The sequence below is a fragment of the Sarcophilus harrisii genome, chromosome 4, assembly GCF_902635505.1.
Source record: "Sarcophilus harrisii chromosome 4, mSarHar1.11, whole genome shotgun sequence".
Classification (NCBI taxonomy): Eukaryota; Metazoa; Chordata; class Mammalia; order Dasyuromorphia; family Dasyuridae; genus Sarcophilus; species Sarcophilus harrisii.
The window spans coordinates 56,025,140-56,042,462 of record NC_045429.1 but is presented as its reverse complement, the minus strand read 5'-3'; the positions used below and the strand labels follow the sequence as shown (position 1 = coordinate 56,042,462).

The following is a 17,323-nucleotide window of genomic DNA, read 5'->3' as shown; positions in this document are numbered from 1 at the left end:
GCATAATGAATGAAAACTCATGTCCTCTAATGTCTTAGAGGACACTCTCAACTCAACTCTTGAGGATGAAGAATTCACAGGTATTGCAGGTCTCACATGTTTTCAAATTCCCCCCCCCCAATCTATTGATTGTTTATGCCGATTTTCTTCTTTTTTCATTTTTTAAAAAATGCTATTTTTTTATATGTGATAGCTCTCTAGGAGGGGGACAAGGAGAGTACTGGGGGAAATTCTTATGATGTAAAAAACAAATAAAATCAAATTTAAAATTTTCTAATAGTTTTAATTTCAAAAAAAAATTTTTTTTAAGATAATGGGCACCCTAAAATGTACTGCAGGGCAGGAAAAGAGCAAATATTGTCTTTATTAAAAAAAAAAAAAAAAAAAAAAAAAGACCAGTGACTTATTTCTGGGTAAATTCTGGAACGGATCAAACACAGTAAACACCAAGAAGAGGAAGTGGGGATTTATAAAGAATAAGCATGACTTCATCAAGAATAGGTCATGTCAAACTAATTTTGTTTCCTCTTTTGACAAGTTTGCTCAACTTGTTAAATTGGGGAAACACTATATAGTTCATCTGGAATTTTGCAGAGCTTTTTGTATATGAAGTAGTGTAGTCAGTCATTGATGAATTGATGTCAATTTAACAGAATGTGTCCAGTGGAACATCCCAGAGATCTGTACTTAGCCCACATTGAGTTATCATTTCATCAGTAACTTGAATAAAAGCACACATGGAATACTTATCAAGCTGTCAGATGAAATAATGAAAAGAAACAAGCATATAGCATAGTAGAAAGTCTATTCAAAATCGGAACAGGCTTTTGGAGAGCTGGTGGGTTCTCTGTTACTGAAGGTATTCAAGTGGAGATTGAAGGGACATTTGTGAGAATAGTGTTATGAAGATTTAGGCTGATCCCTTCCAATTCTGGGATTCTACAAATCTATACTTAACTTCTTGATGCCTCAGTTTCTTCATCTGTAAAATAGATACGAAGAAAGAAACAAAGTACTACCTAAAAGAGAGCACCAGATTAGCAATCAGAAACCCAGGATTCTTAGCCCCACTATTGGCCACAGGATCTTGGGACAAGATCTCTTGCTTCCTCAGCTCTGTTGATTAAAGGACTCTAAAATACTTTCTTGATCTATTTTGGTAACCCGATTCAAATTCTATCCACCTAAAAAGGAACTAGAAAACCATGCAGCAGAATAATCTGTATGCACATCTTTTAGAGGTGGCTAGGTAGTGGGAACAATGGACATGGAGCCAAGAAAACCTAAATTTGAAACAACCCTTGGATATTTACTAGCTGTATGCATCAGCAAAGCACCTGACCTTTCTCAGCCCGTTTCCTCACCTGGCAAATGGAGATAATAGCATTCACTGGACAGAATTTCTGCAAAGATCAAACGAGATGGAATGGTAAAGTACTTGGGAAATCTTAAGACATTATATAAAGGTAGAAGAAAGGAACAAGCATTTGTTAAGCACCTCCTATGTGTTAAGCACCTACACTGTGCTAAGCACTTTACAGCTATTATTACTCTTAAGTGTTAAAAGCATGCAAGTAAATACAAACAAATACAAATAATTTTTTTTTAAATACAAAAACAAAGCAGCTAAGTGGATAGAGTGCCAGGCCTAGAGTCAAGGAAACTCATCTTCCTTAGTTCAAATCTGGCCTCTGACACTTTACTAGCTGTGTGACCCTGGACATATGGAACAGAAGCTCCAGAGAATCACATCAAGTGGAAAAGTTTTAAATATGACCCCAATTAGAGACGACATGTCTGTCACCGAGAACTAGACCAACTCAATGTAAAGAAGCTCATAACCAGGAAACTATCAGGTTCCTCATTTATTTGGCCACAGGAATGAAGAAATTGTCTTTTAAGGTATGGGTGAAGAGATTGCCATCTGTATCAGTAAAGGTATATCCTTACCAATAAAAATCATGATTCCTTAAAGTATTACTCTGCATTCCCCAGATCCTTAAAAATGCAAAATTTCTGGTTGAAAATTCTCCCCCACTTCTAGCACAACTAAGCCCCGGTTTCTCATTCAGGAAATAGCCAGATTAGATAAAGAAGCCTGTTACCTCCCAAGTGATGCAATGTTCCCCAAGGTATAAAATGCTGCAAAAAGGACAAGTCCTTTCCGAGGTACCCACAGAAGAAAAGTACCCTAGAAGAACAACAGAAAAGCAAAGTGATGAGTATTCTTAAGGAGACAAAGTGACCAAGGATCGTGGAGAAGTAAACTATTTTTCATATATTTCAATTAACAAGTCAGAACTATTAGATTACCTTCCTCCAAGGCCACTATTAATAAAATTTCTCTCTTTTTAAAAAAATCTGTATTAGTAGAATTTTACTAGATACCACAAAGGGGCAATCTTACCATCAATGAGAAAACAATCCCTATGGCAAAACAAGCAGCAAAGCCTTTGATTCTTGTGCCCCAGCTTAATGATGGTGTTTCAATAATCTGAAATTTAAAAAATATACCAATTATACAGAGAATACGTATAATGAAATTCTCAAGTAAGGAGGTGGAAGTAGCAAAGAAATAACATGAGATAAGACTATATTGAGCAAAACTAATTCAATTCAAACATTTACTAAATCGCTTATTATATCCAAGGCACCCTAGGAACTTACCATAATTTCTGCCCTAAAAAGTACTTACAGTCCAATAGAAGAGATACATACACAAAATAAGATACATACACAAAATAAGTATATTACACAGTGGAATGTGATAGGAGAGATACAGACAAATTTAGGAGGAGTTTTCTTTCATGGAAGGAGGAGGAGAAATTGAGGAGGACTTCTCAGAGACGAGGAGAAGGGTGGTTGGAAGTGGACTTTCAGAGTAAGAGAGAAGGCTTTTGATTCCATATATAGGAAGTCCCCTCCGTAGGAAACAGTAAACAGGGAAAGGGGCTAAGGGAGTAAAAACAGTCTTTACTAAAACTAAGCTCCTTTCTCCCCCAATCCCTAGAGAGGAAATGTGCATAAAAAAAGAGGAAAGTAAGTTCAGACATCCCAGTGACCAGATCTTTTCATTACAGAACAAAAGATGCCTACAGGATGATTAAAGAAACATTTCTTCCTCTATAAAAGTTGCTGACATGTTTAAAAAAATCACTTTAGCCTAAAGCATTCAGTAAAGGGGTCAGCAAAGAACAGACTTCAGTGATGATATGTGAGCTTGAAGCTTCATGTCTACAAAAACAACCATACTACAGAATCGAGGCAGTCAACAGAGCACTGAAAGTAGCTGAGACAGCCAAGACTACAAGAGATCTGGTTAATTAATTACCATACTTGTTCCTCCTGGGTCTTTACCAACTTTTGTACTCCCTATAGTACAGGGAGTCGAAGGAGAGGGGATAGGGCAAAAGGGAAGAACACAAGGTGGTACCCATTGTACCCCAGTTTCAAAAGAAATCTCAGGCAAAGCATCCAACAGCGTTAACAAACCACTTCCTGTTTTCCACAGCTTCCTGACCAAACCAAACTGGCCACCACCACCATTCTGAGCTAGATACAAACTATGGCTAATGGGAAGCTTAAGCTGCTGCTCCCCATCAGCCTCATGGGCATCTGTTTTGCAGAGTTTCTGTTCATGAAGGTGGCAGATTTCTGAAGCACAGACAAGGTCTTTTGCCTCTTTTTGGAATTCTAGTGCTTAGCACAGTACCTGGCACACAGGAGGTGTTTAATAAATGTTTATTGATTGATGATCAAAGTTGGCAACAGTCCCTTCTTGTAAAACACCAGCCCTTCCCTCCGATCCTCTGGCTGAATGAGGACCTGGAAGGAGGGGAGTCTAGGGAGCCCCAGCTGTGGAAAACAATGCCACAGGGCTTACTCTTCACAGGGGAGGGAGGTATCTGGCTAAAAGGCAGCATCTTACTTATAAGCCCTCCTCCGCACTCCATCACTCGCACACTCCCACACACCCAGAAAAGGGCTCATTGCACTGCAACAGAACGCAAGCCAAGATTCCATGCAAACAGATATCCCACGACAGGAAAGGACAAAGAAGACATTCATGGACAGCAAGTCTGACCTTCCAAGGCTGTTAAAAACCATCTCTCATTCACAAGTTTCTTGGGCAATGCCGAGTCAGACCGGCAGCTCTTAAACATGAGCTGACACTAATCATTAACGTGATTTTTGCCTGAGACAATCAGGTTGGGCTACTTCTGACTAACCTTCTTCCCCACCCGACCTAGAGAAGAATGACATGAGAAACCAGTCATTCATCACACTCCTTCCAGAAGGAAGGAAGGAGAAGCAGTGTTGCCAATGGACCAGTTCAGTTGGGTCCTCAGTGGGGCAGCTCACAGACTGAGCCAACTCAGACTGGCCAACAACAGTTCCCAGGCCAAGCCCCACTTGATCATTATTTGGGCCAGGATTGACTCAGTGAATGAAAATCTCAATTGTTTCTATTTTGGCCAGTGGGTCTCCCTGTCTCAGATTGGATTTTTTTTTTTTTTTTTTTTTTGGACCAGGCCATGAACATAGAGTCTGAAAAAAAAAAAAAAAAAAAAAAAAAAAAAAAAAAAGCTATTGTTTGCCTCAAATCTGAATGGGCACTCCCTCAGTCAAACTGAGACCCATTAAAGACCTCATCTTAAAAAAAGCATTCAGGCACACTTCTAGTCATTCAGATCTATTTCTGGCCACTTGTGCTCCAGAGGAGCAAGTGAGGCAGGTGATTTTGCCCAGTCCTCCCTCACTTAAATCCAATTCACCTTCATATTATGGTATCACCTCCCTGACCTCATGATTCTTTTCAAGAGGAAAGACAAACAACAAGAACTACACAGCTGAACTTACCTTATCCAGGTGGAAAGAAACACTGGACTGCATGTTGGAATAAAATGAGGGTGCATTTTATTTGGAATCTGGATCTGCATTCAAGTTCTAACTATATTTTTTAATTATGGGACCTTGGCAAAGACATACAGGACTTCCTCATCTGTTAAACAGGAGAAATGGACTAAATGCTCTCTAAGGATACTTTCATATCAATATTCCTACTCACATTTGTTTATTACTGAGATCTGTGGGTCCTTTTTGCAAATCAAATCATTAAATTATTAGTGAAGCAAAATTTAAGAAATTTAAGGAGCTCCTGATGATGAGAAATTTAAACCAGGACTTCTGGTGTCTTATTTTCACCTCACTGATGCTAAGACTATAAAATAAACAAACCAAATACAAAGTCACAGTTTAGACAGGATCTTGTTCATCGTCCCAAGTACTGTTACTGAAAGGGCTTTTGTCTTTAACAATTAACCCTGAATTGAAAAGATTTGTCGCTTACAAACAGGTAAGTGATATTTGGGTTCTTCTAAGAATCTCATTTTTTAATGAACATTATTCCTTTTCACACTCCTACCTTCCTCCCTCAAAAAAGACAGGGGAATACATGTACCCAAGCCCTGTGAAATGATATTTCATATATAGTGACCTGCAGGCACAAGCTGCTATATGTTTCCATATAAACCCCGTGAAACCAAAGGACCTTTTTGGAGGGATATTGGGTCTCCCTATGTCAGCTAGCCTGGAAGCACTCGTCCCTTACAACTCCAGAGGAGAAACTGAGGCAGGTGATTTTGTACAGCCCTCCCTCACTTACAAGGCTAATTTAAAAAACTATCTCTACATTCAGTTTCTTCAGCAAGGCGAGTCAGACTATAGCAGCCTCTTAAACATGAACACACAAGGCTGACTTCACTTCAAATGGATGGAAAAGCTTTCACCTGCTCCTTTTCCAACCTGGGCCCTATTTGACCTGCTTTAGGAAGCCTATTTGACCACAGTGGCTCACGGCATCGGTGCTAAGCTTAGTGTAGACACTCAGGCAGCTTTAGACCTGCTGTAGCTGAGAACTTCCAAGCTCAGCTGTCCACCAGCCTCAGCTCTTAGTGCTCAGTAGCAGAGATTATGGACTGGAATTTGCACTCAGGTCCACTTAGGGCAGTCCAGTGCACAGAATGCTGGACTTGGAAACTAGAATACTCACTTTCTTAAGTCTAAATCTGGCCTCAGACACTTGGTAACAGTATGAGCTTGGGCTCTTTTTACCTCAGTTTCCTCATCTGTACAATGAGGTGAAGAAGGAAATGGCAAAACACCTTTTGCCAAGAAAACCCCAAATGATGCCATGAAGACTTGGACATGACTGAACAACTACACCCATCTCCACATAAAGCTACAAACATTTCTCACAAAAAACTTAAACTTGCTGAAGACTGAATTTATTTCAAATAGCTGGAATCCCTGGCAAGGCCAGATAGAGCATATTTGCTAATACACTTTCTTGAAAAGTGGAACAGTTGAAACTTGGCTAAGCATTTACTTGCAATCTAATCACAGCTTTGCAAACTGGTATTTGTATACAAAAGATCCCTTTACACTTTGGGACACAGGGAGGAAATAATGAGTTACTGCTCAAAGGAAAGGAAAGCTAAGAATTGTTGGGACAAAAAAAAAAAAAAAAAATGCAGACAACTAGGAAGCAAGGAAAAAATACAGAACTCTTGTTTGAAAGGGATATTTTCCTTGTTTTCAGAACCTTTTGAATGAAAATGAAGTGAAATTTTTTGAAAGAAATTCCTTGGAATCAAAAGTCTGACATTCATTTGTAAACCTTTAAATTTGTATTTTGGATTATAATTAATGCCCACTTCCCCCATCCCCTAAACAACAAGTAATCCAATATAGGCTAAACATTTGCACTTCTTCTAAACATATTTCCCCATTTATCATGCTGCACAAGAAAATCAGATTAAAATGGGGAAAAAATAAGAAAGAAAAAACAAGCAAACAAACAACAATGAAAAAGGTGAGAATATTATGTTGTGATCCACATTCAGTCCCCACAGACCTCTCTTTGGATGCAGATGGCTCACTACATCACAAGCCTATTGGAAATGGCCTGAATCACCTTAATACATTTTTTAAAAATTTAATTGCTTTCCAATAGACTTATGAAAAAAATGTCACCTGCATCCAGAGAGAAAGCAATGGAGGCTGAATATGGATTGAAGCATGGCATTTTCACTTTTTGTTTGTTTTTTTTCTCACATTTTTCCCTTTTAGTTTGATTTTTTTTTTGCACAACATAGATATATAAATGTTTAAAACAATTGCACGTATTTAACTTATATCAGATTTACTTTCTATCTTGGCAAGGGAGAAGGTAAAGAAGGGAGGGAGAAAATTTGGAACATAGTACCTTATAAAAACAAATGCTAAATGATAATTGTATAGAAATGTATACATATATTGGATTTAACATTTTTAACATATTTAACATATATTGGATTACTTGCCATCTAGGGGAGGGGGTGGGGGGAAAGGAGAGAAATTTGGAACACAAGATTTTGCAAGGGTGAATGTTGAAAAACTATCCATGCATGTTTTGAAAATAAGAAGCTGTAAAAAAAAAAAATTTTTTTTTAAACAAATGCTAAGAACTATCTTTACATATATCTAGGAAATAAAATATTATTGAAAATTTGATTAATTTTAAATTTTTAATTGCAATTTCACAGCCGGTGACCTAAGAGACAATGAAGAGACATCTAGTGAATATGAATAAGTATGTTGTGTGAACTATTGCTGATGATGACATTTTAAAGAACATGTATAAATAGAAAAGGAAGTGAAGACTGCTCAATCATGGATAAAAGGTAACAACAGATGGACATTCCCCAATGTTGCACAGTTATCGATAGACTCTTAAAAGAACAAGAGTGCTACCTCTACAAGTGGGCAGCTAGATGACACAATGAATAGAGCACCAGCCCTGGAGTCAGGAAGACTTACCTTCCCATGCTCAAATCTGACCTTAGAAATGTACTAGCTGTATGACTGAGCAAGTCACTTAACCCAATTTGCCTCAGTTTCCTTATCTGTAAAATGAGCTGGAGAAGAAAATGGCAAGCCAGGGCAGTGTCTTTGCCAAGAAAACCCCAAATAGGGTCACGAAGAGTCAGACATGACTGAAAGACAAAAAAAAAAAAAAAAAAACTACAGGATATCAGATGAATTTTAAAGCAACAAGCCTAAAACTCCTTAATTTCAAGATCCTTTTACATTCTTAAAAATTACTATGGACCCCAAAGAGTTTTTGTTTATGTGGGTGATATCAATATTTGCCATACTAAAAGTCAAAACTGATAAAAAATTTTAAATACAGCTGAGTTCTCTTATCTCCTTCTACATTCAATCTGTGTCAATATAAAGAAACTTTATAGGTTATCTCATAGTGGACTGAGGAGTAAACTTGAAATTAGGAAAACCCTAGTTGTTTTGGATGCACTATGTGAAGAAAACTCAGTCCCATACAGATACGTAGTCAGAAAAGTGAGTTTTTAATAGGCAACTAAGACCATAACATTATTATGAAAATGGTTTTGACCTCCTGGACTCCAGGAAAGGAACTTGGGAACACCCCCTCCCAGGAGCCTTCCAACAACACTTAGAGACCTACTGACATAAAAATAATATCAATAACAATAATAAATAATATAAATATTTATGTAACATTTTAAGGTTTATAAGGAACTTTACATGTTATCTCATAGTGGATAGAGTAATAACTTGAAATTAGGAAGATCCTAGTTCTAGTTTCACCTCAGACCCATACTGTGTGACCTTAGGCAAGTCACTTACTCTGAATCTCAGTCTCCTCATCTAGAATGAGAATTCCAAATTGTTTTGTTTGGAATACCAAAGTTCTTAGCTCCTACAATTGTTATACAGATCAGATTAGACAATGTCAATAAAGTATTCTGCAATCTTGAAGCCAGCCATTTTCCTTACCTTCCTTAGATGATTTATAGAAAGACAAGAAGAAAAAATCACCCAAGACAAGTGGCACCTATTTTATGCTTGATGGCACAAGATCAGCGTACTAACTTAATCTGCAATATTTATTTCATTGAGTGGTCACCTTCTCTTTCTTAAGGATTTATAAGAGCTCATTTTTGCATGCTCATATAGGCAATATGGTGGGTAAAGAGTTAGACTTAGAATTAGGAATTGAGTTTGAAATCTATTTGAGTCACTTACTGGTTCTGTGACCCTGGATAAGTGCCTTAACCTCTCATTACCTCATCTTCTTCATCTGCAAAATGGGAATAACAACACTATTAGGTTGTTGTAAGAATCAAATAAATAACACTTGTAAAAGCACTTTGTAATCTTAAAATGATATATGTACACATATATATGGCACACATATATGTGTATATATATGCTAGTTACTATAAATATTATTTTAAAGACAACTTTTAAAAAACAAAATTTAAACCCATATCATTAGGGTGAAAAAAATATTGAAATAATCATCATAAGATGAGCTGGGATTTTTCATTTCCAGGAATTGTAACTACCTAACATCTAATTTAGAAAACTTATTTCTACTATTTAAAAAAAATTAAATTCAGAACAGGAAACAAAGAATGGGGTGGGGTGAGAATCACATTTCCCGTTATTTTGCTTGCAGAATGAAAAAATATGCAATGACATTTTATAGAATCAAAATTTGGAGCTGGAAAAGTTATTTTTCAGAGTCAAAGCTTGGAGTTAATTCAAATAACATTTAATCCAATTATCTATCATACAGATGAAGAAACTAAAACCTAGAGATATAAACTTTCTCAGCCAAGATCAAATAGTTTACTAACATATGTAGTTCCAGAACTCAGAACTCTGAATCTTTGGTTCAAGGCTCTCTCACTACAACATGAAGTCATCTGACTCCTATCAGTCTCAGCCTCCCTTCCTTTTAACATTTGTAGTGTCTGAATTTTGAAAAATCTGAGAAACTGTAAAAGGAAGGAGCAACATTTTTAAAGGTGAGCTAACAAACCCCCAAACAAACAAAACATAACCCTACTTAAAATGAAACTAGCCAGTTGTGAAACACTTCTCAAAAACAAATTATTTAAGGTCAGTATTCATACCAAGACATCTCTTCCAAAATAGCATGTCACTTTCTGAAAAGGGAAAGTGGTAACAATGTTTTGATATACACAAAAATGCTTTTTTAATTGGCTCAATAAATACTGAAGATTTTTAAAAAAGTAGAGTGCCAGTGAAACATGAAACAATATATAAAAGAGATGAAGGAAATTTTAAAGGGGTCAAATTTTGGTAATATCCTACTAATTTTAATATATATATATTTCAAAATGACATGTTCCATTTCATATGAAGTTCCACATATTAAAATGCTCATTTGCTGATATTTCTTAGGTTCATATAGATATGTGTGTGTGTATTTTTTTTTTTAAGTTTATGTCAAATAAGTACTGGAGCTTACAGTATCGTAAGTTACATCTTTGTATCTTCAGCTAAAGTAAACCTAAAATTAAGTTACTTGATTTGTGATAGAAATTTCATGTTATAAACCAATGCTGAATAAAGTAAGCAGAACCGTGAGAACATTATATACTATAACAGCAAGATTATGTGACAATTAATTGTGATGGACTCGGCTCTTCTCAGTAATGAGTTGATTCAAGACAGTTTCAATAGACTTGAGATGGAAAGTGCCATCTGCATCCAGAGAGAGAACTATGGAGACTGAATGTGGATCAAAGCATAATATTTTCACCTTTGTTTACTTTTTTTGATCACAGCCACAATCTACATGCCCCTCAGTTTTCTAATCTGTAAAATGGGGGAGGGGATACTACTTCCACATCTCATGCAGTCATGAAAAGCGAACAGGACAAAATAAGGAAAGTGTTTTAAAAACCTTCAAGTATTAACATCATGCAATTATCTCAAGGATCAAAAGCCAGCAACTTTGTGTCTTTACCTATGTGAATTTGGGTGCGAGATTTCAAAATCAGCAGAGGAAAGCTGGAGCTCTTAATCTGCTACAAAGAGAATACAAATTGGATAACATCACAAAAACAAGATTGTAGGATCTGGCTTGAACTGGAAGGGAGTTCCATAGAGGCCATTGAATACAACTCCCTCATTTTATAGATAAGAGATTTAGAGAGGCCGAGTTACCTGTTTAAGTTGTATCAGACGGTTGTATCGGAAGCAAGATTTGAACCACTTTCCTCACTGCCTCAATATTCAATTGATTGCCTCAAAGATCTTGGACAATTAATATTACAATAGTTGAATGAAATGTTCTTAACATACCATAAGAAACAATGAGATGAAGAGTTTCAAAGGAAACTTGAAAGACCTCATGAACTGTTGTTACACAGAGAAGAATTAGGATAATTTATACTACTTCGGCAATATTATAAAGCAAAACAACTTGGAAAGGCTTGAGAACTTTCATTAATACACTGATAAACCATGAATACAGAGAATTAAAGATAAAACATGCCATCTCCTTCTTTCAAGAAAGGCGACAGACTTGAAATGCAGAATGAAACCTATTTTGGGGGTGTGGCCAGTCAGGAATTAGTTTTGATGGACTATTCATATTTATAATAAGGGTTTTTCTTCTCTTTCTTTTCTTTTTTTTTTTTTTAAACTATTCAGATGAGGAGCAGTGGGAAAGAGTTAACAAATGTTTGTAAAAATTATTAATTTTTTTAAATGACAAGACAGTCTTAATTTTAGGGGGGAAGGAAAAAAGAAGGGTCCCATGAAAATAAGAAACAATTTAAAAAAAAACAATTGATATTTCTATCATATTTTACATACATTATCTCATTTGAGATTCATAATAATCCTGAGATCAAGTGCTACTGATATTATCATACTCATTTTACAGATGAGGAACCTAAGGTTAAGAGAAATAACATGCTCATGGTCACACAATCAATAAGGTCAGTAGGATTCAAATCCAGATCTTTCCTGACTTGCAGGCTCTAGACTTTTTTTCCTATTGCAATATGTTGCAATATACAATGAAAAGTGCCGGGTTTTTTGGAAGGGGAAGAAGGTTGAGACAAGAAAAAAGTTGTTACTTCTTAACTATATACCATTTCCCTCATTTATGGTAGTAAATATTCAAAGCAGAAAGCTACAAAATTTTAAGAGAGTCTAAAAAGGCACCACTATGGATTGACAAAACAAAACTACAAATGTGGCAACCACAGATCTGGCTTTAAGGGAGCATCCTGATAGGAAGAAAAGCTATGATAAAGATGACAGATGACTATACTGAAATATAGGAAAGGCAGTCACCAGCAGGAGAGAATGGATGTGTTCCACATTATTCTAGAAAACAGAACTGATGAATGTAAATGACAAGGAGGCAAATTCTGGTTCAACATAAAAACTCATGTGACAAACACTAACAAGAGTCATAAACACCAACTGAATGGAATTATTTAAGTAACATTAAGATGAATTGTATCAGGTCACCAAAATGATAAGGCATAGGGTGAGACCCCAAAAGTATATTGAGGTTATGGACCAGTGTCCAGAGTCATCTCAGAAGAATTTGTAGGCTTAGACATCCTCTAAATCAAGGGGTAAAGATTTTATTACACTACTAAGAGGACTAAATCCATAAGGGCTCTTAGAGAGGAAAGGGATTTTATAAATTAATATAGAGTAAGACAAATTCCCTAGCAGTAACTAGGAAGAAGATAACCATGAGGTGGGAGTATTCTACTGTTAGGCTAAATTGGTAGAGAAGTTAACTATAACAGGGAGTATACTGCTGACTGATGGACTAAATTCTTATAGAAGTTGGCTAAAACAAGGAGAAAGACACCCTGAGGCAAAAGTACCCCCTGGTAGGTTAGCCCTAAAAAAAGGAGGGATGGAGGATCTACCATACAGGCAAATTACAGGCAAATCCTTTATAGGGGGAATATAAACTCCAAGATTTGACAGCATAACTTGGCTTTCTGATCGATATAGTAAAAATGAAAGTTACTAGGGACGTCCACTTGGATTGGGACAGTAATCCAAAGTCCACTTGAACAAAAAAAGCAGCTTAAGAAAAAGAGGCCCAATTAAGGCTGAGACTATCTTTATCAGTGCCCTTCCCTGCTTGCATCAGGGAGTACTGAAGCTCCCATCAGAGCTTCCTTTCTCCTAATGCCCACCTGGATACCAGGACCTTACCAGAAGGACCAAAGGGCCTCAGGACCAAAACTGTCTGGGTCCTGCCTCTGATTCATATCGACAGTGAGAAGAGAGATGCTGGCCAAGTTACTTAGGCTTTTCTTGCCTAGAGCTCCTTACACAGATGAAATCACAAGGAGTGGAAGGAAAGTAGGGAGGATGAATTCCATAGAAGAGATTCCAAAAATGGGTGGGAAGATACACTAGTTGACCTCCAAAGTTTCTTTCCAACTTTGAATCTAAGATTCTAAGTGTAAAAAGCATCTACAAAAATAGAAAGAATAATCTCATAGATCCCTTCCACTTCTAAAACTTCTCCTCGAGCTTTCCAAGATTATATTAAGGTTAAGGATGAGATATTTAGGGCATTAGTAACTCTTCACATGCTGATTAGATTGCAGTGAAACATATCAGAGAATTAAATTTGCCCGAATTTGAGACACAGCAACAAATAATACAGACACACCATGGAGACAGCTACAGTAATGTCATTATTCCCGATGCAAACAGCCGAACGGGTGAATATTCCAGGAATTACAGACCCTCCGAGGTCGCTCCTACCCCACACCAGACTTCTGCCGCCCGACTGGCACGGAGCTAGCTCCGGGCCTGTCACAGCCGGGGGGAAGTAGCTTGGAGTGTGCGGCCCCCGACTCGGAGACTTGTTTTTTTTTTTTAAGTTCCTATTCCATTTCCCCTTTGCTTGTTCTCGAGTGCTTTCGGGGTGTGTGTGTGTGTGTGTGTGTGTGTGTGTGTGTGTGTGTGTGAGAGAGAGAGAGAGAGAGAGAGAGAGAGAGAGAGAGAGAAGAGTGTGTTAAAGAGAAAGAGAGAGAAGAGGTAGAGAGAGAAGAGTGTGTTAAAGAGAGAGAAAGAGAAAGAGAGAGAGAGAGAGAGAGAACACGATGTTTATTTCTTTTTCTAGGGGTCCCCCAGTATTTCAGCTTAGAAAAGTGACTCCGTGCCTCGGGAAGGAAAACGAGTGGAGGTAAGAGCTGTCCTCCCCTCCTTTGTCTCTCTTCCTTCCCCACTTGTCACCAACACGGGCCAGAACCAAGTCGCTCGGATACCTGCGAGAAACCCGAGAAGCCGCAGCCTCCCGACTTGGCCCAAGAGAAGGAAGGGGAGGAGAGGAGGGGGAGGTAAGGGAGAGGGAGAGGCTGAGGAGGAGGGGAGAGGGAGAGGCTGAGGGGGAGGGGGAGAGGGAGAGGCTGAGGGGAGGGGGAGAGGGAGAGGCTGAGGGGAGGGGAGAGGGAGAGGCTGAGGGGGAGGGGGAGAGGGAGAGGCTGAGGGGGAGGGGGAGAGGGAGAGGCTGAGGGGAGGGGGAGAGGGAGAGGCTGAGGGGAGGGGAGAGGGAGAGGCTGAGGGAGGAGGGGAGAGGGAGAGGCTGAGGAGGAGGGGAGAGGGAGAGGGAGGATCCGGTGGGTGGGGAGGAGGAGCACGCCCCGCGCCCAGGAACCTTCCAACCTCCCGGGCCGGCTCGGGCCGAGCCTCGCGCCGCCGACTCACCTCGGCCAGTCCGCCCCGGTCCTCCGCGTCCTGGCCGCTCAGCACCTTCTTCAGCTTGTCCATCCCGGGCCTCGACGCCACGCAAAGCTCCGTGCAGAGCAAACCCTGGACGCTCCCAGGCTTCCCGTCACTACTGCAACAATGTATCTCTCTTGGCCCAGAAACCCGACCAGACCGCCGGGTCCTCCCAGCCATATACCGTCCGGCCCAGCGCCGCCCGGCCCCGCCCCCACCCCCGCGCTGCTCAACAGCCACCTGTGGCGTGACTCTTAGAAACTACAACGCCCGGCATGCTCTGCTCCGAACGGCCTGTGGGCTGCCCTCCCTTCCCTTCCCTTCCTTCCTTCCCTTCCCTTCCCTTCCCCTTCCTTCCTTCCCCTTCCCTTCCCTTCCCTTCCCTTCCCTTCTTCCACCCCAGCCTGGAGTCCTCGTTGCGGCCCAGGAGTCTTCCTCCCGCTCAATCCCCGCTTCCCCAGGCTCGGGGCTGTGGATCGCCTAACTGCGGGGGAGGCGAGGAAGCGGTGCCCGCGCAAGGAAGATTCCATGTTCCTTTTTTTTGCAAAACTGACCCAAATCTCCAAATCCTGGCTGCGCTCCTTGGGGTCTTTCCCGCGCCGAACCCATCTATTTGGGCAGAAAGACTGCCTCTGAGGAAGCAGCCTTGGGTCTGTTTGGAGGCCCTGGGGCTGGTAACTGGTCTCTGCCACCTGTGACCCCGGGCAAGGGCTTTCCTTAGGGCTCTCTACTCCATAAACAGAGGGTCGGACTATGTCCTTCCACCCCTAAATCCGGGGTTTTTTAAATTACTTAAATAGGATCCCAGTTAATTGCGTGGTAGGGACTTACTTAATCCCCCCTGAGCTACTTTCTCCTCCCTATACCCACCTCACAGATTTGTTTTAAGGAAACCACTATGAAAAATGTTGTGGGTTGTTCTGAGAATGATGCGAAGACAACTATAACCCAGATCATAATCTTGAAATAGATTCATGATTTTTGCCAAGTATGGGATACACAGCCCACTGAACTCTGAAAACTGCTTAGTAATAGTGTCAAGAACTGCGGGGGCCAAATTTCTGTTAATAAATTTGAATGGGTGAATAAAAAGTAATTATTAAGCGCTTACTATGTCCCAAGCATTGCCATTCAGTCTGTTAGCTGCCCTTCCAATTTTGTGTCCTCTGTATAATGAAAAATTGCCACTTTTGTCTTCATCTAATGCATTGGTTACTTAATATCTGTGAGCAATGATTAAGATTCAGTTTGGAAGAAGTTATATTAGCTTCAGATGTAAACAATCAATGAAACAGGAAGGAAGAAGGAAGCTAAGGAAGCAAATCAGGGTTTATTGGAGAAGGCCACTCCATAAATCCTTTAATTTTCACTCCCAAAGCTTTCTTCCCTAAAAGTCCAGCCGGCCTTAGAAAAACAGTGACAACCACCTATTGATCCTTGTTGCCTAAGTGGTATGCCATTAGGACGTATTTATAATTCTAGTGCTGCGTAACTGACTAATTATTAGGGTCACACAGACAATTTCTATATTGTAAATTATGTCCGCAAGCTGTTGTTTTGGTCAGTTCAATTCAAAAGTATTGTTCTGAGTCTACACAAAACTGTTTTAAGTGGAGTGAGAAGTATATGCTGAGATCCCTGTCTGAAAACAGCACACACTCTTGTGGGGAATCGATGAATATATATTAAATGATTAGAGAACAATATAGGGCAATTTATATTCAGTAGATATGTGAAAAACAATCAATTGTCCAAAATGTCCTAAAGGATAGAAAAGGGGAAAAGTTAATGTTGAAGGTTTTCTAATGAGGCAGTAATTGGAAGGGTCCTGACTAAATTAATATGAGTAGGGTCTGGAGTGGAAGAAGAGAGGAAAGATAGGAAAGCAGAACAATCATGTACACAACAAGGAGTGTTTGTGCTGTTTTGTTTTGTTTTGTTTTAAGGTAATAACTAAAATATCATTCAGTTGAATGAGGCTCTTTGTGCCATCTTTCGGGGTTTTCTTGGCAAACATATTAGAGTAGTTTGTCATTTCCTACTCCAGCTCATTTTACAGATGAGGAAACTGAGGCAAAAAGGTAGAGTGACTTGGCTACATAGCCAGTAAGTGTCTGAGTTCCCATTTGAACTTGGGTCTTCCTTACTCCAGATTTGGTTCTCAATCTACTGTGCCAACTAGCTGCTAAGTGTAAAAGTAATATTTTGCTGAGTAGTGATTTTTATAATGTTGAATAGGGTCCCAGGGCAGCCCTCTTTGTAGTGGCCAGAAACTGGAAACTGAGTAGATGCCCATCAACTGGAGAATGGCTGAATAAATTGTGGTATATGAATGTTATGGAATGTTATTGTTCTGTAAGAAATGACCCGCAGGATGATTTCAGAAAGACCTGGAGAGACTTACAGGAACTGATGCTGACTGAAATGAGCAGGACCAGGAAATCCTTATATACTTCAACAACAATACTATATGATGATCAGTATTGATGGACGTGGCCATCTTCAACAATGAGATGAACCAAATCAGTTCTAATGGAGCAGTAATGAACTGAACCAGCTACACGCAGCAAAAGAACTCTGGGAGATGACTAAGAACCATTACATCGAATTCCCAATTCCTATATTTTTGCCCTCCTGCATTTTTGATTTCCTTCACAGGCTGTCAATATTTCGGAGTCCGATTCTTTTTGTACAGCAAAATAATGGT

The 17,323-nt window shown here is 39.3% G+C and overlaps 1 protein-coding gene across 2 annotated transcripts in view; it reads right to left on the bottom strand.

The window, feature by feature from the left end:
* The window catches only part of SFT2D2 (SFT2 domain containing 2), a 35,112-nt gene extending 20,204 nt beyond the window's left edge, over window positions 1–14,908 (bottom strand). Inside the window, exons 1-3 of one of the 2 annotated variants that reach the window (XM_031936847.1) lie at window positions 14,602–14,908; window positions 2,408–2,494; window positions 2,106–2,191 (exon numbers count right to left, since the gene is read on the bottom strand). In XM_031936847.1, coding sequence (XP_031792707.1) covers window positions 2,106–2,191; window positions 2,408–2,494; window positions 14,602–14,796 — 368 coding nt within the window. In that variant the 5' untranslated portion in view covers window positions 14,797–14,908. The remainder of the gene's footprint in view (window positions 1–2,105; window positions 2,192–2,407; window positions 2,495–14,601) is intronic. The other variant, XM_031936848.1, reaches the window with a different exon arrangement.
* Between the last annotated feature and the right edge of the window lie 2,415 nt (window positions 14,909–17,323).